The sequence below is a fragment of the Colletotrichum paranaense genome (genome assembly GCF_030867605.1).
Source record: "Colletotrichum paranaense strain IMI 384185 chromosome Unknown Scaffold_5.1, whole genome shotgun sequence".
NCBI lineage: Eukaryota > Fungi > Ascomycota > Sordariomycetes > Glomerellales > Glomerellaceae > Colletotrichum > Colletotrichum paranaense.
In genome coordinates this window covers 3,289,942-3,314,081 of record NW_026848963.1, presented here as the reverse complement: position 1 = coordinate 3,314,081, position 24,140 = coordinate 3,289,942, and the positions used below count along the sequence as shown (strand labels likewise).

At 53.4% G+C, this 24,140-nt stretch overlaps 10 protein-coding genes across 10 annotated transcripts; 6 read left to right on the top strand and 4 right to left on the bottom strand.

The window, feature by feature from the left end:
* Positions 1-233: 233 nt before the first annotated feature.
* CPAR01_07521 (uncharacterized protein) lies at positions 234-2,110 on the bottom strand (the record flags this gene model as incomplete). The annotated part of the gene is made up of 2 exons (XM_060491790.1): positions 234-1,968; positions 2,022-2,110. The coding sequence occupies 2 exons, from the start codon at positions 2,108-2,110 to the stop codon at positions 234-236; spliced, it is 1,824 nt and encodes a 607-aa protein (XP_060350664.1).
* A 2,446-nt stretch (positions 2,111-4,556) lies between these two features.
* On the top strand, positions 4,557-6,282 carry CPAR01_07520 (alkaline phosphatase; the record flags this gene model as incomplete). Its single annotated transcript, XM_060491789.1, has 4 exons — positions 4,557-4,754; positions 4,809-5,076; positions 5,152-5,436; positions 5,495-6,282. 4 exons carry the CDS (start codon positions 4,557-4,559, stop codon positions 6,280-6,282), a joined length of 1,539 nt encoding a protein of 512 aa, XP_060350663.1.
* A 387-nt stretch (positions 6,283-6,669) lies between these two features.
* Positions 6,670-8,613, bottom strand: CPAR01_07519 (major facilitator superfamily transporter; the record flags this gene model as incomplete). Its single annotated transcript, XM_060491788.1, has 7 exons — positions 6,670-6,826; positions 6,889-6,960; positions 7,015-7,326; positions 7,404-7,710; positions 7,781-8,090; positions 8,211-8,409; positions 8,498-8,613. The coding sequence occupies 7 exons, from the start codon at positions 8,611-8,613 to the stop codon at positions 6,670-6,672; spliced, it is 1,473 nt and encodes a 490-aa protein (XP_060350662.1).
* A 712-nt stretch (positions 8,614-9,325) lies between these two features.
* Positions 9,326-11,308, top strand: CPAR01_07518 (uncharacterized protein; the record flags this gene model as incomplete). Its single annotated transcript, XM_060491787.1, has 3 exons — positions 9,326-9,459; positions 9,845-10,442; positions 10,532-11,308. 3 exons carry the CDS (start codon positions 9,326-9,328, stop codon positions 11,306-11,308), a joined length of 1,509 nt encoding a protein of 502 aa, XP_060350661.1.
* A 778-nt stretch (positions 11,309-12,086) lies between these two features.
* Positions 12,087-13,022, top strand: CPAR01_07517 (uncharacterized protein; the record flags this gene model as incomplete). Its single annotated transcript, XM_060491786.1, has 1 exon — positions 12,087-13,022. One exon carries the CDS (start codon positions 12,087-12,089, stop codon positions 13,020-13,022), a length of 936 nt encoding a protein of 311 aa, XP_060350660.1.
* A 180-nt stretch (positions 13,023-13,202) lies between these two features.
* Positions 13,203-14,675, bottom strand: CPAR01_07516 (DNA replication regulator SLD2; the record flags this gene model as incomplete). The annotated part of the gene is made up of 2 exons (XM_060491785.1): positions 13,203-14,476; positions 14,534-14,675. 2 exons carry the CDS (start codon positions 14,673-14,675, stop codon positions 13,203-13,205), a joined length of 1,416 nt encoding a protein of 471 aa, XP_060350659.1.
* A 389-nt stretch (positions 14,676-15,064) lies between these two features.
* On the top strand, positions 15,065-16,141 carry CPAR01_07515 (uncharacterized protein; the record flags this gene model as incomplete). The annotated part of the gene is made up of 1 exon (XM_060491784.1): positions 15,065-16,141. One exon carries the CDS (start codon positions 15,065-15,067, stop codon positions 16,139-16,141), a length of 1,077 nt encoding a protein of 358 aa, XP_060350658.1.
* A 641-nt stretch (positions 16,142-16,782) lies between these two features.
* On the top strand, positions 16,783-17,566 carry CPAR01_07514 (DSBA-like thioredoxin domain-containing protein; the record flags this gene model as incomplete). The annotated part of the gene is made up of 2 exons (XM_060491783.1): positions 16,783-16,857; positions 16,922-17,566. 2 exons carry the CDS (start codon positions 16,783-16,785, stop codon positions 17,564-17,566), a joined length of 720 nt encoding a protein of 239 aa, XP_060350657.1.
* A 166-nt stretch (positions 17,567-17,732) lies between these two features.
* Positions 17,733-18,630, bottom strand: CPAR01_07513 (DASH complex subunit Spc34; the record flags this gene model as incomplete). Its single annotated transcript, XM_060491782.1, has 2 exons — positions 17,733-18,474; positions 18,566-18,630. 2 exons carry the CDS (start codon positions 18,628-18,630, stop codon positions 17,733-17,735), a joined length of 807 nt encoding a protein of 268 aa, XP_060350656.1.
* A 1,555-nt stretch (positions 18,631-20,185) lies between these two features.
* On the top strand, positions 20,186-22,119 carry CPAR01_07512 (uncharacterized protein; the record flags this gene model as incomplete). Its single annotated transcript, XM_060491781.1, has 3 exons — positions 20,186-20,874; positions 20,975-21,275; positions 21,325-22,119. 3 exons carry the CDS (start codon positions 20,186-20,188, stop codon positions 22,117-22,119), a joined length of 1,785 nt encoding a protein of 594 aa, XP_060350655.1.
* Between the last annotated feature and the right edge of the window lie 2,021 nt (positions 22,120-24,140).

The window sequence follows — 24,140 nt, the reverse complement described above, 5'->3', positions numbered from 1 at the left end:
ATAGACAAAAGCGCATAGCGAAGGGGATGCGATTTTGAGCTTCACAGGATGATTAATTAGTGATCAATCAACAGAGACACTGATGACGATGAAGTCTTCTTTCTATTTTGTGAATTATCAAAGTGCTAGAAAACGAAACAGAAACAACGCTATGTTCCTCTGCCCAAGATTAGGTATGTAAATTTAATGGCACAAATGTATTGACTCCTAGCTCCTCCCCACGTCCCTCCGCTTCAAGTCCTAGTCACAGTCACGGTGACAGTCTCCTTCTCTTTCTCAGTAACAGTCACAAACACCGTCAAGACGGACACACCCTGATGAGCACCAATGGCCGGCATGGAAAGGGGTTTCGGCGTCGTGATTGGGCTCGGCACGTCTGCGGCGGCGGAGGGCGCGTCCGTCGGGATGGGGTTCACGATGAGGGTGTCGGTGAACGTCCCCGGTAATGTTACGGGGGTGCTTGCTTTGGTTGTTGTTGTTGAGCTCGCTGTCTTCGTCGTGGTGGGTTCTGCTGTTGATGACTCGACGGGAGTAGATTTGGCTGTGCTGGAGTGGGCAGTCTTTGAGGTCTCCTCTTCCACTGTTGAGGTGCGCGTTTTGCGGATGGAAGTCGAGGTTGTGGATGGGTCTTGTCCTTCTGCTGCTGTCGATGAGGGCGCAGGAGCTGGGGCCATGGTCTGGGTGACAAACACGGTTGTCGTGAAGCCTGGGGCTTGAGCTGCGGACGTCGTCGTTCCAGGAGCACCCGGTGCGGTCACCGAAATGGTGTACGTTGCGATGACGGTAGGCGTGATCGTGACAGTGCTCTCATACCCGAGGTCAGAAGAGGCCGGCGGCGGCGCTGGTACCGCAGTCGTAGTCGTAGCCACCGAACTAGGCATAGACGTAGACGCAGAAACCGGCGTGCCCAGGACCTGGCTCGCAACCTGGGGATCGTAACACCCGACAATAACTCCCTCCGTCGTCGTCATCGGCAACGCGAAGCACGAGGTCCCGGACCCGCAGCTCTGTATCGCGAACGCCCCGTTGGCCCCACAGATGCCGACATTGCCTTTGACGCAGGCGATTTGGCCGGCCGTGCAGGCGGATTGCTCCGTCAGAGAGGCGAAGAGGGTGTTGAATGTCTTTGCGGAGGCGAGGTTGTTGGCTGCCACGGCCGGGGAGATGGTTGCCGTCGCGGCTGGGGTGGAGGTGCGGATTGTGGGGACTTGGTTGTTTGGTGTCCCTGTGACTTGGGGTTGGAGTGTTGATGAAGGGGTTGAGGAGGAGGCTGGTGTTGTGGGGAGGGAGGAAGGGGTATTTGGTGAGGTTTGGGGGATTGGAACAGTTGTTGATGCTGCGGTGGCTGTTGTGGAAGCGAGAGACGAAGGAGTTGCTATGGCTATGGTTGTAGACTCTGCTGTTGAGGTCTCCCCTCCAGGAATGGGGAACGAAAAAGAGAGGGATGACTGCAGCGGTGTACCCGGTGAAGCGGAAGAGGAGGCACTAGGAGATACTCCGAGATGGGGAGTGACTGTCAGGCTCTGGGAAACAATACCTGAAGCTGAGGCTGTGTTTCCAGGTACTACGGACGACACGTTCTTGAAGCCGGAAGTAAGTTGGGGCGGCAAGGAGATCGTGCTGTCCATGGGAGGCAGAAAGACTGCCGACGTGGTAGTCGGTATCGTCTGGGTCTGTACGGTAGACTCGGCCGGTGATGTAGAAGGACTCTGGTCCACGGGCTGTGTCGTTGCGGCCGGGGATCTCGTTGACGAGCCGTCGAGGGTGACGAAGATTGGGGTCGGTGTGGTCCCATCTTGGTCTTGCTGTGTTACCGGCGGGGCAACAGAGCTGCTTAATTCTCTAAGTTGGTGTAAGTGATGCTTCTGAGAGACAAGAGTGGTAGCGGGGCCGTACGATGAGGGTGAAAGACTATTTGATGAAGCAGCAATGCTTTGAGTGTATGTTGTGTTCCACTCCCTCCGGAAACTGCGACATGTGTTAGTGTAAGTAAATTGGGTCTCGATATGAGGTTTACTAACCTCTCACCACGTCTTAATGGGCCGGCCTGCGTGGTCTGAGTGATCAGGAGGAGCAGCACGACATCTGCTATACGTAGACTAGGGAGCATTGTGATGTTCTGCAGTGACGATCCTGTTGTGTAGGGATATCGACTCGGACTCGCTCTTTCTCCACAGGATATGAAGAATATTATGAATAAGAATTCGGTCTCAATACCGAATTGCCTCGCTCGCAGGCAAACCCAAAGATAGTTGAAAGAAAGCGGGTACAGATCTGGCGTCTAGGCACACAAAGGCTGCGATCAACAGAAGACTGGGAACAGAGTAGGAAAAGGCAACAAAGAACAAGGAATGGCAACGTGGAGAAAGGAACGCAGAAACAAAACACGAGAAAAGACGGAAGAGAAGAGAGAGTGAAAGGGAAGCAAGGGAGAGAAAGAAGTCAATATGACTCGAAACCCACTGCGGACAGGCAAAGAAAAAACGATGGTATGACGGACGGTGTGTGCTCGACAACTCGTCAGACACGAAGCACGCGAGGATGCAGGCTCCATCTTGTATGACTGGACCTGATGGCAAGACAAGAACAAGAAGTGGTCCAAGGGTCTAGAACTCTCAACCTTGTCGTGGCCCATTCAACAAGCCGGGCTGTGAAGGCATTCGAAACGCTTTTAGTCTGCTGGGTCTGGCCTAAGTTGGAAAATGGAGCCCCAGCTTAGATGAGGGCCCGGTAGCTTGGGGACGACGTCGTCCAATGCCTTGCATTTCTTTCCCACTTCGCTAGCCGGGGAGTGATCGGATGTTAGATTTGTGGCCAAGCAGAAGACCGATTACCTAGACCTTAGTTCATGGAGTCCCTCGCAAGGTTGCCGGGGTCGAGGTGCCCATTGCCGCGAGACTGGGTAGACCGTAGCACCCACGCACCGTAGCAGTAGCGGTGGGTGGACGGGCAGAAATGGTATGCTTAAGCGCCTCACACCAAGAAAAACAACGTCTATACGAGGTCTCTGGTGAGAGAAACCGGCCACTATAGACTAATTTTGAAATGAGAAGGGGTTTCTTGGTTCTTGGTGTCTTGTGGTTTTGTGTCTGCGTCTTTGTTTCTGGAGAGGTCGACTGCAGACGCGCGGGAAGCTATTATTGGCAGTTTGGGGGATCCCTGTACTCTTCCCGTGCGATAGCAGCCAATCATTGGGGCGGCGCTTACGCCACCTGGAGCACTGTGGAGACCTAACGGTGCACGCCTGGCCCAAGCTTCACTCGTCGCCTCAGTCTAATAAAACGTCTTCCTCTGACTCTCACTCACTCTCCTCACTGCAAGTCACTCACTCGATTTCATTCATAAGTTGGCTGCTTCTCACACTTCGTTAGTCCTCCAAGCCTTCTCATGAACATACTTCGTAGACTCTCTTCAGTTCTGACGTCATGCTGTCAACCTTCTTGACACTTCAGCAGATCAGCCACAAACACCTCCTGCCTTGTGGCTTGTTTCGGCCGAGTCTCATGCCATCACAGTCCTGAGTCCTAGACTGACACCACATGAGGTCCAGTCACAGCCAGAGTCCCTTCTGAACGTTGCATCTTGACACTCCGCGTCATCGTGAGACTATCGTCTGTCGTCACTACCCTGGCGACTGAGCTCTTGTTCTGAGCATGATAGCCAACCGCGCCGTCGTCTCCCTCGTGATTATTGAGGATACTCGTCACATGTAGGGAATGGTGCCCTACATCTTATCCTGGCTATCAAACAAATTTTCATTCATCAGCTACTGTGGCTTGGCAAAGTCGGGCTGAAATACGTTTCACAAGAGGCTCTGCTTACAATAGTGCATATGTCTCATTTCCACCGTCTCCCTCAACCTGCCTTATCTCATAGCTTTACTCCAAGGTTTTTCGTAGTGAAGCGGAAGGAAGATGTTCTTCATTCCATCATCCAAGCAGATGGTAATTGCAGCTGTTCAAAGTCTTATCGAAGTATGATTATCCAAAGCACGTGGGCTGCCAATGTCGTGCCACCTTCCCCTCTCGTCTCCAAAGCCAAGGCAAAGACCGGGGCTTTGAACTTCGCAGTCGTTGGAATATGCTTCCCTACTTTTGCCACGGGCAGCACGTTGCGCATCCCGAAGCATCTATTGGGACAAGCGGAGATCACATTCCAACCGCCAAGCCGTACCCCGGGCACTAAAGCGTCTTGGCCCCCAGGAACGCTGCGAAACATGTGCGCCAGGTGACGGAACCATTCGTGTTAATCATCCAGATACGCTTCAAGCCAGTGAAACATCTCTCATGTTTCCAGATTCTTTAAATGTCCTTTCAATATTGGCAGCGAGAAATTGCGATCCTGATGCTAGAGTTAGCGAGACACTATTGAATGTGATCCTTCATGCCAAGTGTGTACGCCGCAGCGACGGCTGCAGGCGGCATAAAACACGACATGAGATACTACAACGCGCGGCCAAGAAAATGGAGGACGGATACTTATAAGAGTAAAACCGATGGCTGCAACCTTGACGACCTTCCCAAAGATCTCTATCCATCGCAGAAGTGCCTTCCAAGATGCGCTCCTCAGCCGTGGTCTTCGCCGCCTTGGTGCAGTCTGTCCTGTCGCTCCCCAATGTCAAGAACTTCATCTACATTGTTCCGGATGGATACGGTCCCGCTTCTCAGACAATGGCGAGGGACTATGTCTCATTGCTGCAAAATGGCCAGAATCCCAAAGCACCTGTGAGCTTTCAGCTTGCGGCTGATAAGATGGTGCGTTGAGGAATACTCCAACACTTATGTTATTCAGACTCATAATCTTGGAAGGTCCTCGGCAACGTTCGCACTCTCTCCAGCGATAATCTCATCACGGACTCCGCCGCCTCTGGAACCGCCTTTGCTTGCGGTGTGAAGTCTTACAATAACGGTGCGCGCCTCTCGTGGGAATTCGACAGCCCTGTTCTAACACACACATCAGCCATCGGCGTCAACCCCGCTGGCGAACCCGTCGGTTCCATCCTCGAGGCCGCCAAACTCGCAGGCATGAAGACGGGTCTGGTCGTCACCAGCACCATCAACCACGCTACTCCCGCGTGTAAGTAGCCCACCGCCAAAATACTCTGGTAATATGTAACCCCATATTCAATGTACGCCACTGACAGGCAGCCAGGCTACGCGGCTCACGTTGCCGATCGCAACTCGTATGCCAAGATCGCGGAGCTTGAGATGGGCTACGGGCATCCACTCGGCCCCGTCGCCGATATTCTCCTCGGAGGCGGCCGGTGCTACTTCAAGCCCGCGTCCGACTTGACCTCCTGCCGGAAGGATGAGATTGATCTCTTTGGCTTCGCTCAGGAGAACGGTTACCACGTGATGCAGAATCGGTCGGCCTTTGACGCGCTCGACAAGGGTCTCGGCGACATTCGCCTTCCTTACATTGGTCTCTTTAATGATGGTACTTCAACACTTCTACCCTCACAGTGAAGACAACATAGATGATGACAAACTGCCAGGTCAAATGATGTACGAGATCGACCGCTCCCGCCAACCCTCACAAGAACCCTCCCTCCTAGAAATGGTCGAAACGGCCCTCAACTCCCTCCACCGCGACACCCACTGCAGAGAAGAGGGTTACTTCCTCATGATCGAAGCCTCGCGCATCGACCACGCAGGCCACGCCAACGACCCGGCCGCCCACCTCTTCGACACAATCCACTACAACGAGGTCATGGGCTTCGTCCGCGCGTGGATCGACGAACACCCAGACACCCTGCTCATGTCGGCCGCCGATCACGAGTGTGGCGGTCTGACGCTCAACGGCTTCAACCCGCTTCCCCTCGTCAAGGTCAACGCCTCGACTGAGTTTTTGATGGATGTTTGGGACGCGTACACTGGGTCTGATAAGAAGGCCTTTCTGGTGGGTGAGATTTTGCCCGAGTATGGGCTTGCTGATGCTACAGATGCTGAGGTGAATACCCTCCTCGCCGCTGGCTCGCTGAGCTCGGAGCTGGGGAATTTATTGGCTAGTCGTGCGGGTGTGCACTGGTCTACGGGTGGTCATACCGCTTCCGATATCACGCTGTACGGCTACGGTGCTGGCGAGAATGGACGGACCATCAAGGGCGACATGGCTGGTAACTGGGATAATACCGAGTTGCCAAAGTACATTGAGAAGGTTCTTGGCGTTGATATAGGACAGGTTACGGAGTTACTGAGGGCTAATGGGACGGGCTGGGTTGGGAAGCGGGAATTGAGCCGACGGTCTGATGAGCATATTCATGGACATGACCATTCTCACTAGGCTATAGTGTTCTTCTTGTATCTTGTAACCGTTCATGAGAGACTCGGACAAATTCAAATCTGAGATATTCATGTATTCATTTCTTGTATAACACGCTCAAACCCAGTAGAACAATACTTGAGAATTACTGGCCACTGCGCCTGATAGCTGTGCTTCCCCAATGCCTCGCATATGGAATGCGAAATCTGTTAAACACAGATTGTTCTATGATCTTAGGACATACTTTATGTTGTCTATGTTCTGAGCCGCAAGCCTATCACCAGTCAAATTCTCGTCTCTATCCTCAACTCTCCAAATAACTCCCTAGTACCGTACTACTTTTTCTCTTTCTCATCAAAGCAAGTCCATCATTCATATTCAAACGCCGCTCACGCTTGGTCAACCAATTCAAAGAACGTAAATATACGGCTCAGAACCGTCTTCGGGTCGGTGTTTGTCTTGCGCCACACGCCTGTTATGCAACACATAAACGGCCTCCTGCAATAAAGCAAACGCCATGCCGATCGAGACCATAATGATCATCGTCAAGAGGCCCTTGTCGTAGCTGTCAAAAGAAAAAGAAGTCAACTAAAAGTCTATAGTAGTTTGACCGGGAGGAAAACTTACAAAGGCAGATCGTTACCCCTGAAGTATTGAGATCCTACCATTAAACCACTGATGGCAGACATCACCCACATGCTTTCTTGTCTGTCAGTGTACTCCCGAGTTTTCTGTGATGAACCAACTACTTACGCAATTCCAATGCTGCGCTCTCTGGGGTCACGGCAATTTACCTGCAACCATGTATTATGCGCCGGGTGGTAGCAGACAGCAAAAGCATTGATGGCCGTCCACAAACCCCACCTCGACCACTTCCCGACGTGCGGATGCACTGTCCGGGCCACCACCAGTATGGTCAGATAGCACACATGTCCCAACAGCACCGTCGATCCTCTCTTATTCGAGCTATCACTCAGCATGGCAAAGGCGAAGACGACGGCCATGGCGAGAGACGCGCCGACCGCGGCCAGGGCGTTGGCGCTGATGCGGTCGAAACCGAGGGCCCTTTAGGTAGAGGTAGGCGGGTCAGTAGAGTGCTACTTCAATCTGCAAGAAGTGCAAAGGTTCATGAATTTACTTACATAATGATGGAAGGAGTATATGTTGTGAGCGGCGACCACGTCGAAAAGACGCAAAAGGTGGATACGTAGTGTGGCCATCTCTTGTAGTGCTTGACTGTCTTCCAGACGAGGGCCCAGGGGATTACGATACCCTTTACTCCATCGTTCTTTCCGGGCTCATCGATTTGCATTCTTTGTTGGAGGATCTGCTGCTGTCTCGTCGAGAATCGAATCAGGCCTGGGCTTCCGAGGGGTTTCGGCGTGTCGGGGGATCCGGGGAGGAGGAAGATGAGCATCATGGCAACGACCAGAGTCGCCAGGCCCTCAACTGCGACACAGTATTAGAAGAGTCCACGAGATCTAACAGGCCGAAGGAAAAAGTGGAAGGGAGGACTCACTTAGGAAAAGCCACTGCCAACCCGTCAACCCACCCTTTCCGGCCAACTTCAGTATCCCGGAAGCAAGCAGTGGACTCAGGGCGTTGCCCCCAAACTGCCCAAACATGAAGACGGCAATGCGCTTCGCCAGCTCGTGTTTCGGGTACCAGTTCGACAGGGTGTACATTGATCCGGGAATGTACCCCGCCTCAGCGAGGCCGAGCATGAGGCGGATGGCGAGGAAGCCGGCGCGGTTCTTGACGAGGACTTGGAGCGTGGCGACGGTGCCGAAGAGGAGGACTTGTAGGGAGATCCATTTTCGGGGGCCAAACTACGCGGACGTGTGAGTGAGCTTGGATGAAATCTGGGTGGTAGGCACTTTGGAGGTGGGACTGGTAACGGGAGGGGAGGGGAGGTGAATAAGTTTGAGCGTTGGCTTGTACGGACGCACCCTTTGTAACAGCAAGTTACATGGAATCTCCAAGACAACAGTGCCCATGAACATGAGCTGGTTTCCCAGATTGATAGTATCCTGACTGACGTTGATATCCCTCGCAAAGCCGGCTGTAAGTGCTGAAGCTAGGTTCATACGGTCGAGCTGGAACATGAGCAGACCCAAGACAAGGAGAGGTAACACAGTCATGTCGATTCTGAGAACATGATACGTTAGCCTCACTCAACTCATGGAGCTACTTTAAGCTTAAAATCATGTGTTACTGGGAGCCGGGGAGTTCTCACTTCCTCTTAGCCATACGTTCCTCATCGACATCCCACTCTAACTTGTCCTCGGACGCCACGACGGATCGGTCCGTCGACGTGGTGCACACCATCTTTTCATCTGTCGGAGAATTCATGGTTGTCGATCACGGCAGTTACACACACATACTCGAGAAAGAGACCACGAACATTGGCCATTGGATTCAGCTGAAATGCCATGGCTAAATGCTTTTGTCTTGTGTAGTCGGCCATCCAGGTTCCTATCAGACTCTAAATAATCCCAGTCTGCCCTGGACCGCAAACCCATGTTTCCCCCACATCCACTGCGGATATCCTCAAGAACTTCAGGGTCCAAGAACGCAGTGTGATGTAAGTGCTCGCACCTTGATGGTCTCCCACCTCGCTGGGCCGGAAAGTGCTGATAAGCGTTATCGATAACAGCACATGCTCGTGACGGGCGACGGGAGACAACGTTTCCTCGCACGATAACGCCATCGGGCGCTAAGATGACCAAATCGACTTTCCACCACCGTGAACGACACCGGCATCCCTGTCCGACTACCCGGTCAGGCGGTTTACGACAACACGATTGGAGGCTTTGGCAGTTTGGTAGTGGGGTTCACCCCTGTTCAGTTGAACCCCTCCATCCGTCCGCTGCAAGCCGCTCCCAAACTCTCGGGAGGCGGGCAGCTAAAAAAGTGAGAGCATTCGCACTTCGCGTGCTGGGTCAGGTGCCGCGTACCTTATCCTATTCTTTTTCATTTCTGCTTTACAATCCTGTGATACTCTCTTTACGATCCCACGTTGGTCAAGCATAGAGCGTTTCAGGGAATAGCGAGTATCTGAAGAATGGGCGCAGTCAAGCGGGTTGCCGTCATCGGCGCGGGGCCGGCCGGGGCTATCACAATTGACGCCCTGGCACGGGAGAAGGCGTTCGATGTCATTCGTGTGTTTGAGCGTCGAGAGGCAGCGGGAGGATGTTGGTGAGTCTTTCTTCTCACATTCGTCGCAAGTTGTTTTCATTGGACTGTCGCGCGGGGCTGGTTGTACTCATATGGAGCTCATTGGAGAGTACCTTGATGGTTCAAGCTGTTCCTGCAAATATCTTTTGGTACTACTTCGTATTACCTCATGAGACGAACCAGGAACAAAATGAGAACCTTGATGGTGCTCTGCCATTTGGATGACTGAAGCAGATGGCCAATTCCTGCGGCCAATGAACTCCATCATCAATGTCACTGAACATAGCATTACTATTCATTGACTTGGATGCCACATCGGCGGGCGATGAGATGGAATAGAGACATTCACCGCGCTCGAACGAGGCGAGTCCCCAAAGAACATGCACTAACTCTTCCATCACAATAGGGTTGGCGACCAAACACCACCACCACACCTCACAAACCTCTCCTCCCTAGCAGCCCGAACCGCCGACCAACCCCTCCCGATCCCGGAAACCCTCCCGTCCCGGACGCCGAAAGCTGCGGCCGGGTCAGTCTCGGCCCCTCCCCCGCCACGCTTCACCGAGTCCGGAATCTACCCCTACCTTGAAACCAACGTCGACGCCATCCCCATGTCCTTCTCCGAGGAATCCCTCCCCGAACAGCGCACCGACAACTCGATTGCGCTGCACGGCCCCGAGACGCCCTTTCGGCACTGGACCGTGGTGCGGGACTTTGTTCAGGGGCTGGTGAACCGTAACGGCTACCAGGATTTCGTCTCCTACCGCACCACCGTCGAGCGCGCTGAGAAAGTTGGGGAAGAGTGGCAGCTCACCCTCAGGAAAGAGGGCGATGAGTGGGACGACTGGTGGGTTGAGTACTTCGACGCTGTTGTGGTTGCGACGGGGCACTACTGGGTTCCATATGTGCCTCACATTGAGGGCCTCGAGGAGTTTGAAAAGGCGCGTCCGGGAAGCGTAATTCACAGCAAGCACTTTCGCGGACGAGATCACTTCCGCAACAAGGTGAGTACTCCCTCATGATCTCTCTCTCTCTCTCTCTCTCTCTCTCCCCCCGCGAGTCACGAAAAAGTCGCTGACCACTCACAACCCAGCGCGTCGTCGTAGTCGGCGCCTCCGTCTCAGGCGCAGACATCTCCGTCGACCTCGTCAAAACAGCCAAACTCCCCATCTACTCCGTCGTAAACGGCCGCAAAGCAAACCTCTATTTCGGCGACGGCGCCTTCAACCACCCGCAAATCTCCCGCCGCGCCACAATCACCCACATTGACCCCTCCACGAGAACAGTCCACTTCCAGGACGGCACCTCCGTCCCCGGAGTCGACAGCATCGTCCTCGCCACGGGCTTCACCTGGACCTTGCCCTTCCTTCCTTCGGTCGAGCTGCGCAATAATCGCGTCGCGGGGCTCTACCAGCACGTAATCTACCACGCCGACCCGACGCTACTTTTCATCGGCGCCGTCGCCGCGGGGCTGACGTTTAAGATTTTCGAGTGGCAAGCTGTTTTAGCGGCGCGCGTGCTGGCTGGGCGGGCGAAGTTGCCGCCCAAGGAGGAGCAGGCGGCGTGGGAGGCGGAGAGAGTCAAGGAGAAGGGGGACGATATTCGGTTCTCGCTTGTGCATCCGCACTTTGAGGAGTATTTCGAGACGGTGAGGGAGCTTGCAGGCGAGCCTGAGGGTGGGATTGGTAGAGCGCTGCCAGCGTATGATCCGTCTTGGTTTCAGGTGTTTATGGATGGGTTGGAGTTGAGGAAGAAGATGTGGGTGAGGTTGAATGCCGAGGCGCGGGAGGCGGCGGTCAATGGGGTTGGAAAGGAGGGGGAGAAAGGGCCTATTGTGACTACGATTGAGGCACCACAGGAGGTGCGGTAGACTCAGACATACACCAGAAATAAATTGCGAAGAATTTCATCTACATGACAACATCACGGGTAAAAGGTGATACATGTCAAAGTATGACTGGTAAGTGCTGTAGCGGATGACGATGGTGCCGCTTGCTCTGCGACATCATGAAGATCTCGTGTTGCAATACCAAGAGAATGAAAAGCCGCTTGAGTTGGTGATACAAAAGGTAGCCAGTCACCCAGTCAAAACGATCTCCTCTGAGATCCAAAGTCTCAATCACCACGGTTGATGGCTTATACTGGCCACCATCTAACAACGCACACTCAGGTTGCTCGCCGAGTTCCATAGCCATTCGAGCCACGTGATCATTGAGAAGCTGAGAACCAACTCAGATCCTTTCGTTCCCTAGGCGAATCAAATTCTCTCGCTAAGTGACATACTTGCAGCGGTTTGACCCAAGGGGTTGGGATAAGCGCTTACATGTGGGCATCGTCTTACATCAGACGACAGGCAGTCATTCCTAGACCACATCGGCCACTCCTAGCTCGCGTCCCTTGGGGTGTGATTCGAAAAGGGAAAGCCATGCTTCTGCATCGTAGGGAAAACAATGCCAGCGCATGGCTTCTGTTGGACTTGGCGAGCCCGTTAAGTGGTTTGAGCTGAGATGATTGCGGCAACCATGCAGGGATGATCAAGAGACAGCATCGCATGTGAAAAAGAGCCAAGATCCCGCGCCTCCGCAACTACAAGCAAGGAAATGGATGTGCTCTTCAAGAAGAAGGAGCTTTGAAATACAGATACAACGATGGAAACCTCACCACAGCCTTCCAACCCGCCCAAAAGGCGAGGCCTCAAGCGCCGCATCACCGACCTCCACGTCGACATCACAAGCATCCTACACGGCTACACCCCCACACCGCACTTCCTCGCAAGCGACATCACCGGCTACCTCCTCTTCACCCTCCTCGCGACAGACTGGCCATCCTTCTGGCGCGCAAAGCTCTTCCGCGCCTTTCCCTGCGCCCAAACGGCCTCCGAGACCTTCTCCGGCTTCTGGAACGCCTTCTGGCAGGAACGATGGCACCAAGAAGACGACGCCGAGTCGAAGACGGACAAGTGGAACCCGGGCTTGTATAGGTCGCCGCCGCCGCGGATGCGCTCGTGTCGCGAGGTGCTGAATCGGCAGCAGGCGTTGCGGAATTGCTGCGCTGCGCAGATGGAGGGGTTCGAGGGGCGGGATGTGGTGAAGGAGATGGTGTTGCAGGTTGCGCTGGCGTTTTGCTGGCTCTGGGCGGTGCTGAAAGATTACAGACGGCTGCTCTGCCTGGTGCATTCTATAGAGACTGATGGGGAAGAGTGCCGCCGCGAAGAGGTTGGGAGGGAGGTGCCGGTGGTGGTGTGTAAAGGAGAAGGGACTATGCCCGTGGCGCGGGACGGCCCGTCGTACTGTTGTTTGAGACGGCTCCAAAGACATATTGATCGTGGGCAAAGCATGATTGACAAGTTTGTAGAGCTGGAGATGTGTGATGGTGCCGACGATACGCTTTGGACTGAGATGGAGTGGCTAAGCGAGAAGGAAGATGAGATTCCTGCGGAAATGCCGCAACAAGATCGGTTTCTTGTTGACCGTGTAGTCTTCTCGGCTGGTTTATCATGGCTCATGGTTGCCATCAGTTGCGACTTCGCGACCTTCTACTTCCTCGTCCTGATACGGCGACTAGGGGCTCGTTTACTGCCGTAATATAGAGTTATATAGCATCGAGCAAATACTGTCACGAAGTGTTACCTTTAGACACCAGACGCACATGAAATACCTAGGGCCTAAACATGATAGTAGTGTTTTATTGTGGACATGTATTCATCAGCAATGTCAATTGGGATATCGCTTTCCATGTAAACGCCTTGCAATGCAAATGTCAACTCAGCGTCGTCTTCTGAACTTGCTGTTGTATCCGGGCCCGCCTTTCGCGCCGTTGTTCTTCAGTTTCAATCGCCGGAAATTCGTATGCGCCATTGCGTTCACCTTTCTGACGGCCTTCTTGACCGCCCCGACCTTCTCCGTCTTCTTCTCTTCCTTCTTCTTGGACTTGGTTTTTGGTGCCGACTCGTCAAACTCTGTGTCTGAACCCGAGCCCGCGAGCTCATCATAGTCGTCTTCTGGATCACCACTGTTTTGTGTTTTTGGCACGCCTTCTTCTTCGTCTCCTTCTTGTGCCTCTTCCTCGGCGGGAGCCGATGGCCGTTTAACGTGGACAGGCTTCATGTTGGATCTCCTCGTCGTTCGTTTCTGCCCCTTCTTCTTGTATACCCTTAACGGCATTCCATCACGTCCCACCTGCTCTTCATCGGGACTGTCGTAAAGAGCCTCATCATCAAAGCCTCCAAGAGGAAGATTGACCTGACTGTCTGCAGCGAGAATATCCGCTTTCGGCTTCGGAGGCACTTTAGGCTGCACAACTTCGCCTTCCGCCTCCCGTAGAGCCTCGAGTTCGTCTTCGTTGTCCAAGTTATCTTCTTCCACCTTTCTGAGACTTGCTACAATAGCACTGAGGCCACGAACCAGTGGTTTCCGAGGTAATCGCAGGGGCGGCGCTGTAAAGTCATCGCTCTTGCTGGGTGGTGGCTGAGTGTGTCTTTTGAGGAAGGACGGGGTGCTGAACTGAAGCTTCGAAACAGTTGTCGGTGTTTTGGCGTCTGCTGCAGGGACATCTTTGTTCTTCAGAGGTGTCATGAAGCTGTCTAGCATTTGCCGTTTGCTCGTGGACATTGGCGTCCGCCCAAATTTCGCATCATCCTCCTCGTCCATGGGTGTTGCACGTTTCCTTGGTGTCGTCATTACTCTGGCGTCGGCAGAGGTGTTGATGTTCTTTCTTGACGGTGTTCCGAGCTCACGCTCCACCATTAGGTCAAACAATCCCAGTACACGACCATCGCGCTGTGGAGTAGGTCCAATCGATCTTGGAGCCACGGGGCTGAAGAGGGTTCTGGAGATCGAGGGGGTGCTAGTGAGGGCGGCATCTTCGGGGTTCGTCCTTCTTTTCGAGGGCGTTTCGGTGTGCCTGGTTTTCTTCGAAGGAGTCCTCGCGAGAGGGGGGATATCGTCCCGCCTCTTTGGTTTCGGAGCTTCTTTTGAAGGTGGAGGAATCTTTCCTGAAAGGATGTCGCGGACTTTGTTGTACTGCTTGTATTTTTGCGCTGGTCACTCGTGTTAATCTTCGATTGCTTTTGTGCTTTCAGAGGTAAGATACTCACCTATGTCGGCGTTGCTTTTGATATCACCTCTGCCCGGCTTCTTCCCATCGTGAGACTTTGCCCAGGAGGTCTCCCACGTCTTGAGTTCGACACGTAGTTTCTGTGACTGGAGCTCATACTCTGCCTTTGTCGGTTCGTCCATTATGGGGCAGTCGCTGGTCAAGATGCATCTACGTCATTGAAGATTGTGAAGGCGCAGAATTAAGGTTGAGTAAGTGGTTTGAATTGAGGTACGTAGTTGAAGACGTCCAGGGTGGATTTCAAGGTGGAGGGAAAGGAAACGCGGTTGACGCGACAAGGAAAAAGCACTAAACACGAAAGATCCACGGTCGCCCAGCAGCACTTTGGGTACGTATTTAACCGGCCGAAGGGATTGCCCCACCATGGAATTCCTTATCTTATCAGTTTAAGTTGCTTCCACGGATGTCACGCTGATTAAACAGCCGTCACACAGGACTGACATGGTGACATCGTCGTTCTCCTCCGTCAAACACCACTTCCTTTCTCTTGAGCACGCTTTACACCTGTGGCATGTCCGCCGAAGCGATATCCAGCGACAACTCGAGTTCACGAGATCTTCATTCCGTCGTCTTGCAGACAACGCTGCAGGAGATCACCACGCGACCGACGGATCTTCAAGACTGTTGCGTCATTTGCCTCGAAGAGATCACCGAAGGCTGCGAGGCGCAACCCTGCCACCACCACAACTTTGATTTCCTCTGCCTCGCGACATGGCTGGAACGACAAATAGCATGCCCGCTATGCAAGATCGAGATCAAGGAGGTCCGTTACGAGTTTAGCGACGACCGAAAGCAATGGAAGACCTTCAAGGCCCCAGAGAGACCCTCGGATAAGGCTGGAGACACAACGGATGCCCCTTCTGGTCAGCAAACGAGACGATATTACTCTCAAGCCCGCCCAAGGCGACCACGGCCCTATGCGTCTTCGACGACTCGGCCCAATCTGTCTCAAGATGAGGCAATCACCCGCCGAAGACATATCTATCGACATCAATTGTACTCGCTGCACGTGGGCTCAAACAGGATATCAAGATACCGAGACTTGACTCCGCAAATATTTGCCTCCGATACAGAGCTTGTCTCGCGCGCGCGTACATTTCTTCGGCGCGAACTACAGGTCTTTGAGTTCCTCTCGCCCGATCATGATGCAAGGCCGCTAGATACCGACCCAGTCCGACGTCGCAGAGCCAACAATGCCGAGTTCTTGCTCGAGTACATCATCGCTATCTTGAAGACTGTGGATATGCAAGGCAGCATGGGCCAAGCTGAGGAGCTCATTCAAGAGTTTCTGGGCAGAGAGAATACACGATTGCTGCTTCATGAGCTTCGGGCGTGGCTGAGAAGCCCCTACATGTCGCTCGAAAGCTGGGACCGCGCTGTGCAGTATCCTGATGTTACACTCAAGCGGCGACGGTCACAGAGTCGCAGCGCAGCTAATCGTGGAGAATCGTCCACGACCAACAGTATATACCCTTCAACCTGGAGGAGAGATGAGAGACAGAGGCATCGCAGGCAGCCTTACGAATCGCGTCGGTCACGGAATGACCAGAGATTACGAGAGGCGACAGAACGATACTCTGTTGATTGAGCACTGATAGCACGACTCGGACATGATAATACCCATAGCTGTGGCTTCACACCTATTTACGGCGGATCCTTTTGCGGAACTATTTTGCGCAGTGGATGACAGAGGATACAAGCTTTAGACTGGCCTGTGCTTTATTAGCTTGCAACTTTGCAAGGGCGGCAGGGCGGCAGGGCCCTCGGCGGTGGTAATGAACAAGGGGCGCACATAGACTCCACGAATCATGAATGCAACGTAACAAATCAAGTGCCGAAATGCAGAGTGCCGAACGACCATCGGAACCTTCCCAGACCCGCCTTCGCCGATTTTGCTTCGGCTGAATAATGGCGGATTGTGGGCTCGTTGGTGCTGATGTGAAGAGACGAGACGGGGTAAGCTCGTCTCGATAAGGAGGAATCCCGCCGGCCTGTAGCTAAATGATTCCGGTCGGATCGGGCTCCGGGTCTGATTGGTAATCAACTAAAAGTCGGCGCCCAGTTACGGCGGAGTCCCGCCGTATTCGAGCGAGGCCGAGGCCGAGTTTTACGACATATTTGACGTCTTTGATTCCCATATCGTAGATTTCGAAGATAGACTCTATTCAACCAATATCTGTGTACCTGTTCATATTCTCCTCATCGTCGAGCAAGAAAATTTGAAAGTGAATGAACGCCGCACGCCAAGCAAGCAAGATGTCCACCATCAACATCAAAGTCATATCAGACCCCGTCTGCCCCTTTGTAAGACGCCCTTGGAACTCATCGGAGAAGAAAAAAAAAACGAGGTCACTAACATCACTGGCAGTGCTATCTCGGCAAAGCCCGTCTGAACAGGGCGATAGACCTCTACAAAAAGACGTACCCCGGCGGCAAGGACGACACCTTCAACGTAACCTGGCAAGCCTACTACCTCGACCCGACGGCGCCCCGCAAGGGCGTTCCCGTCAACGAGCGCATGGCGGCGCGCTTCGGCGCCGACAGGCTGGAGATGATGCACGCGCGCATGAAGAAGCTGGGCGCGGCCGAAGGCTTCAATTTTACGTTCGGGGGCAAGATCGGGCACACGCGGGACGCGCACCGGACGATCCAGCTGGCGAAAACCAAGGGTCCCGAGGTGGAGAACGCGGTGGTGGACTCGATTATGAAGAGTTACTTTGAGGAGGACGGGGACGTGACGAGCTGGGATATGATTGTGGACGCGGCGGTGCGGGGTGGGCTTGAGAGGGGGGAGGTGAGGCGGTGGCTGGAGGAGGGTAAGGGAGGGGAGGAGGTTGATCGGCAGGTGGAGGAGGCGTATCGGATGGGGGTGAGGGGGGTGCCGCATTTTGTGATTGAGGATAAGTATGAGGTTGGGGGCGCGCAGGAGGTGGGTGAGTTTTTGGGACAGATTGTTGCGGCGAGGGAGAGGGGTGGGAGGGCAGCGGGGGCACGGGACGGGCTTTCGTGTTGAGGTTGTCGTGGCACACAAGCTCACATGGAGAATGTAATCGGGGTGTAGGGTAATTTTGGGTCATGATGGAGTTTTGTTTGAATTTCTGGGGTATCATGTCGTAAAACAACCATGGTAGTAGAAGCGCCCTCGTTTAATATCCTCATTCTTTTGTTTCCAACCAACGTCACATGTTCAGCAATGCTCCCAAATCCTTTTCCATAGCCCGCAACCGCTGCTGCAGCTCCCGCTTCTTCTTATCAAGCTCCCTCACAAACTCCTCCTCGGCCCGTAGGTCCTCTTCCGTCATGACATCCTCGCCCGCTTCTTCCTCTTCGTCCTCTTCGTCATCAAATTGCTCGTCATCTCCCTCACTCATCCAATGATCCTTGTTCATTCTCTCCACCGCAGCCTGGTTCTCAGCAACCTTTGCCTCGTAGTACGCCAACGTATTCGTCTGGTGCGCGTACCGCGACCTCAGCTGCGGAATCCGCTCGAGCGCGCCGGGGAGAGCGTACACGCCGCACAGCTTCGTCGCGCCCTGCAATAGTACCTCGACGTCGACGTCGCCCCCCTTGCTCGCGGCCTGGCGCTCGCCGCGGCGCAGCTGGGCGTGGAGGTCGCCTCCGAGGACGGCGGAGACGGCGGTGTGGCGGCGGGGTCCACCTATGCCTCCGCCGCCTGCAGCGCGGGAGGTTCCTGGTGGTGGGCCGGTTGTGACTTCACCCGAAGCGACGTTGAAGACGGTTTGGCGGCGGGAGGTGGTGGGTTTCGCTTCTTGGTTTTGGGAGGATGATGATGTTGCTGGCGGTGGTGGGGGCGGGGGTACGGAGAAGAGGGCGCGTTCGTGGGCTTCGGTGTCGCGAATTAGGGAGGTGATATCGGTGTTGTAGAGCATTGCATTTGTGAAGATTTTGGGTGGTGGGAAGCTGCCATGGTGTGTTAGTGAATGTCTCGGATGGCGGCCAAATTGAGGGTATCTTGAGGAGGGTGCTTTTGATGAGGAGGGGCAAGGCGTACGGGAGCGAGTCGATGCCCTCGCAGCAGAGAGCTATCTGCTCGAGGTGGATTGAGAGCATTGACATGGTGGTGTCTTGTTTTTTGATATGTCGAATACGGAGTTGCGCTCTGCAGACGGTCGACGTTGAAGGTGTATAGTCAGTCCAGTGTTGATGTTGGATTCGGAGGTTTCAATGTCAACAAACTGCCCCACCAAACACATGATTTGTTTCTCAGTTGGAGAAGGAGCTGTCTCCCCCACGACCTTTGCTTGGCGCACGGACCAGCTCATATTCATCCCCAAAATCTGCAGCTCAGCTGGGCATCAAATTCCCCTTCCTCCACCTCTCTCACTCGTCAACTCTTCAACAGCTGCTGTGATCATCTTGATCATCGTAGTCCCAAGCACTGCGACGAAGTCACGCATCATTTTGATGAGATTGAGGCTTCAACGTCAGGCTGTGACGGCTGAGACTAATGACTCCACCAAAGCTCAAGGCATCTCCTCGTTGGACGGCGATACGAATACAAACAACGCTGATGGAAGATTTACAAGAGCAACTGCGTCAAATCTGACAGCCAAGCCTCTATATGTCTCTCCCAGGCTTGAATCACTCGACGGACAAGGAAGTCAGAAGTCAATTCACTTCAACTTTTGGTGATGCATAGCTGCACGCGGTAGAACCCGAACCACTCAGCTCGGTGTCTACCAAATCGACATCCAGCCACTCACTTCCCCAAGACGAACGGTCAGAGCTTGGACATTATTCACGAGGCAATTGTTCCGTACCAAGCACAATCAGATTTCAGGGCTGCCTGTTGCCTCGCCGGGTGAGGATCGCAATAAGCGGCTTGGACCCTCGAGGATGTGACTCTGTCGGGCTGAACGTGCCGATTAGCTGGGCACGTAACGTCAGAAATGACGACAGATGGACACACTCATTGGGTCCTATGCGCGTCTGCTGGCTTTCCTTCAAAGGCTGTCGGCGCATGTGGTGCACTCTTGCTACGGCAGCCTGTAAGACACCCACATGCAACTCGAACAGCCCCAACAACGCAAGGCATAGTTGCTTTCTCTGACTTCTTGTCATTTTCTATTTGCAACTTTATCGGTGTAACCGTCAGTGGCATCTACTTGTGGACTCTGTCAACATCTCAGAGCCTTGCATGGTACTTTACCAGAGGCATGCTTTCGATCTCTTGGTGCACAGCCTGGATCTGACTGCATCTCGCTCTCGCGCATCGCATCTTCGCCTATTCGCACCCCATCTCAGCCCCCAAAAACACACCAGACATTGTCAATCCGTAAGGCAACATGGAGGGCAGGCAGCGGGGTGGCGCCCTAGCCGCTGCGACCGACCCCCCTAATTGGCGAGTGCCCCCTGGTCGAGTGACCAGCCAAGATGGAAGATGGGCGCCGTCGTCTATCCCGGCCCGGGTTCAGGCCAACTCAGCCCTGCCTGCACCTTGTGTCTGCTGTGTCTCTACTTCTTTTCTGGAGCAGAAAAATGTCTTACCTCTTCCCCATGAAATGCTAACGACCGCTACGAGGGGAACTAGGATCTCTAGTTTGTGGTTGGAAGTTTGTTCGTTTGTCTGACCGGCGCCGCCCTCCATCCCCATCTGCTTCCCCACGATATAATGCCGCGTGAGCACCCACCGTCCGTCTCCCGCTGGTCACTTGACCACATTCCTTTCCCGTCATCACCCTCTCTGTCATTTTCACTTTCGCCATCTGGCTATTCTTGGCTCTATATCGTCCTAGCCATACCCGTCATCATGGCCGCCGGCCTCTTCTCCATCCCAGGTCTGGGCGACAGGTTCGCGGTGCGGTATCGATCACGACAACAGAAACGAACAGAGCTGCATAAACAGAGGATGGGTTCGACACAGTTTCTCGGCTCCCAGGTGGGAGGCAGCTCCGTCATCAGCTATTCTTACACCGATTTTCCCTGGAAGCTGCTCGCATGGGATATTTACTACTTTTTCCAGTACATCTGGGCTCTTCCCTGGATCGTATGGCCTATTACCCCAGCCGATTCGGGGGACCTCGATGAGTTGGCTTTCACAAGGCAAAACCTCTTTTGCGTGGGAATGCATCTTTTCCTGTGCGTTTTGCAAATTGGCTTCATCTTGGCTTTGCCATTTGCCGTCTTATTGCCTATTTGGATCGCCGGCCTCGCCTTCGGTGCCTTCTTCGCCGTCAACTATCTGCTCTGCCTGTTGCTGAATGGGCCAACCCTCACCTACACCTCGGATCCCAAGTACGCACCTGAGCTACCAGAGCACGCTCACGAGAAATGGATCTTTTTGAACGGAGTTGCCGTCGGGTAAGTCGTTATCGACTCTCACTTCGTGTTCCCAGTGCATTTCAATATGCATCTATGAGGAACTAGATGGGGGCATAACAGACTGACTAACACGCATCAGGGACCACTGGATGAAGAACAATCTAAACAGACTCGCTCTCACCTTTAAGCGGCCAATCCTCGGTATCCATAACCAGACCTCGGGAATCCTCTTTGATGTTGTCGAATGTCTCATCCAACGGAACTTGGGGTACGCAACCTACGACGTACGCATGTGCTATCGTATTGTCAAGGAAACGCTTTACAACCCACAATACTCCAAGGTGGTCTTCGTTTTGCATTCGCAGGGAGGCATCGAGGGTGGTCTCGTTCTTGACTGGCTATTGCAGGAATTGCCACAAGATCTTCTTGCCAAACTCGAGGTAAGTGACATCGGACACTGCGTACAACAACACTTCTAACAATGTCTAGGTTTACACATTTGGCAATGCCGCAAACCACTTCAACAATCCCCATCGCCATGCAATGTCCCAGGCCCTGGCACAAAACAATCCGGCGGCCATGACTTTGACCACGACCAGCATAACTCACGGCGACTTTGTGGACAGCCCCGTATCGCCAATCGCCAACAGCGGTCAACAACGTTTTGTCTCGAGTCACAGCACCGGAAGCAAAAGCGAACACAGCAACCCGCGCACGCCCAGCCTTCCCAAAGAGTCGTCCTCCATTTCTTCTCGATCCTCCACGGCCGCACTGGACCGCGCTATTGGCCACGTCGAGCACTACGCCCACACCACTGACTTTGTCGCCATCTGGGGCGTCTTGCACTTTTGTACCTCCCTCACAGCGGACCACAGCATGCCGCGCTTCATCGGGCGGCTTTTCGTAAGGGCCTCGGAGCGCGGTGGACACCAGTTTTGTCAGCACTACCTCGACGGCATGTTCCCCCTCGCAAAGGACCCTGAGACGGGCGAGTTTATCGGCGCGGCGGAGGAGAGCGAGTTCATGGAGAGCGAAATCCAGGTCGGACGGCAGGGTGATGCCGGGGCGAACGCGCGCGAGGCGTTTGAGGTTGCGTATTTGGGGCGCGATGTCAACAATGAGGTTGAGTTCCATGGGGAACACGTCAAGGGACGGCATAGGAAGAAGACGGTCAAGGTGAAGGATCTTTCGAGATTGTGGCTGTACCGGAATGGACGCAGTCCGCCTGAGACGCCGCCTTACTTGTATACGGAAAATGGGATTGTGAGGAATGCGACTTTGTAGATTGGTATTTGGTGGTTGTGTTTTGGTTTGTGTAGGTGGTTCTATAGAATGATACCCTCTAGTTGTTATTGCGCACGTTTGGCTCGTTCATTATATAACGCCGATTATTGAAGATGGTATCAGTTTCCGTGTATGACTTACATGGTTCGGCGCTCCAGTTGTGTACGGATCATCGGCAGGAAGTTGTGCTGATAGAGTCATATACTATCCAACGAAAGAACTCGGTCCTGCTGGCGTTGAGGCTGCATTTGATATACCCATGCACATCACGACAAGTGTGACGGAGGGAAGGAAGCAGAGAGCATGTGGATTAAAAAGCAAAAAAACAACAATGGGACGACCGATCGAGGATTCGAACTTGGATCCCGAAATAGACAGGAGTCTTCACTGCCTAACCGGGGCCTCTGCAGCTCGAATTTGACCCCTCGACCATACGGCCCAGGTACTTGTTGTTGAGGACTTGGTGATGATTCATTGGATATGGAGCCTCGTGGGCGGTCTGGGTTGTCTTCTGGGAAGGTGCCGCTGGAATGATTGAGAAGGTGTGGAAGGTGTGGATGCCACACTGGCACCTGCCTTATATAGGTGCCGAAATATCTACCACCACATCTTTTATCTTACTTGTTTATTTGTAACAGGTGCTGGATCACAGAGAGAGCTCTGTGAGGGTATACAAGGACGGGCAATGCGCCAGAGACCTATGATGGAGGCAAGGCATCACGCTCACCAGAGATTCCGGTGCTATCGTAGGGCTGTAATCTGAGATCTAGAACCGAGCCATTCCGTTTTGCTTGAGTTTTTGCATTTCTCTAAGCTGTGTCTGATAGTTTTAAGTGAAGAGGGGGGGGGGGACCCATTCCATCCGAGGATCTTGGTCCCTGGCTCGTGAGTATTCAGCATTGTATATCTATGACCAGAACGAGCAAGGATTGCCAAGATTGGCTGTGTGGTGTGCTCTGTAATTTGGGCCATAGGAGACTGTAGTGTTGTTGTGCTGAAGACCGCAGAAAACCAGTGCGGAGTTGGTACTCAACTATCACAACGCCTGCTCGCTATGATGCGTGGCGAGGGAAGGAGAAGAGAAACCTCTCACTGGACTTTAATATATAAGTACATGATAGACTGCCACCTTTAGGAGCTGCACGGTGAAATTCGCCTTGACAAACCAGCCTCGTGGGGCATCAGCACGGCAGAATCAAGGCAGAAAAACAAGGCCTTATAAACAACCACCACATGAGATTCAGGGAGAGACTATGTACATCGTGTACCTTTGTCTTTGCATTTGTGTGGCCGATCTAGCGTATTTCAGGTAAAAGGTTTTGAAGTGAGAGGTCTATACTCGAGGTATCATATGAGTGATGCGCCAAGGCAAGGTATTGCATCGCAGACATGTAGGCACGGTAAGATGCAGGGGCCCAGACGTGCAAGCTAGAGTCAGTGTCGTGGCTTAATGATTCACGATACGCGAAACAGCGCACACGAGGAAGAAGAAGTCATGGCGTGCGAGAATTATACTAACGAAGTCTTTAAGCTTGAGTTGGCAAAGTTGGCGACTTGATTTAGGTGTCTCAAGTCCTCCATGTGACACAAGCGACTTCTACCTTTTGTTCTATAACATGCGACATGAATTATCACTTGAGATATGTTTGATCGGCAGAGCAAAATGATAAAAAAATAATCTTACACCACTGGGGTCGACCTGCTCATAGGTCATACATTGCGTGAAGCCGATATTGACGATATTGGTGATGTTCCTCTCGGTGAAGAACCCTCACCGAAATGTCAGACGGGCAGCGGGCCGATGAGGATCCTTTTTGAGGTGTGTGTGAGTGGAGCCTACCTTATCGCAATGACTCACCGAGTGGCGGGTAGTGGGTCCGTCTCTCTTTTTTTTCGCCTGCAAGCTGCCCGGCTGCGGTCTTGCCCCTGTCGATGAAATGGGGACCCTGATAAAATCGGCTGGGAGACGATTATGCCAGCAAAAAACACGCATACCCAACGGGATCCATCCTTCATGTCGG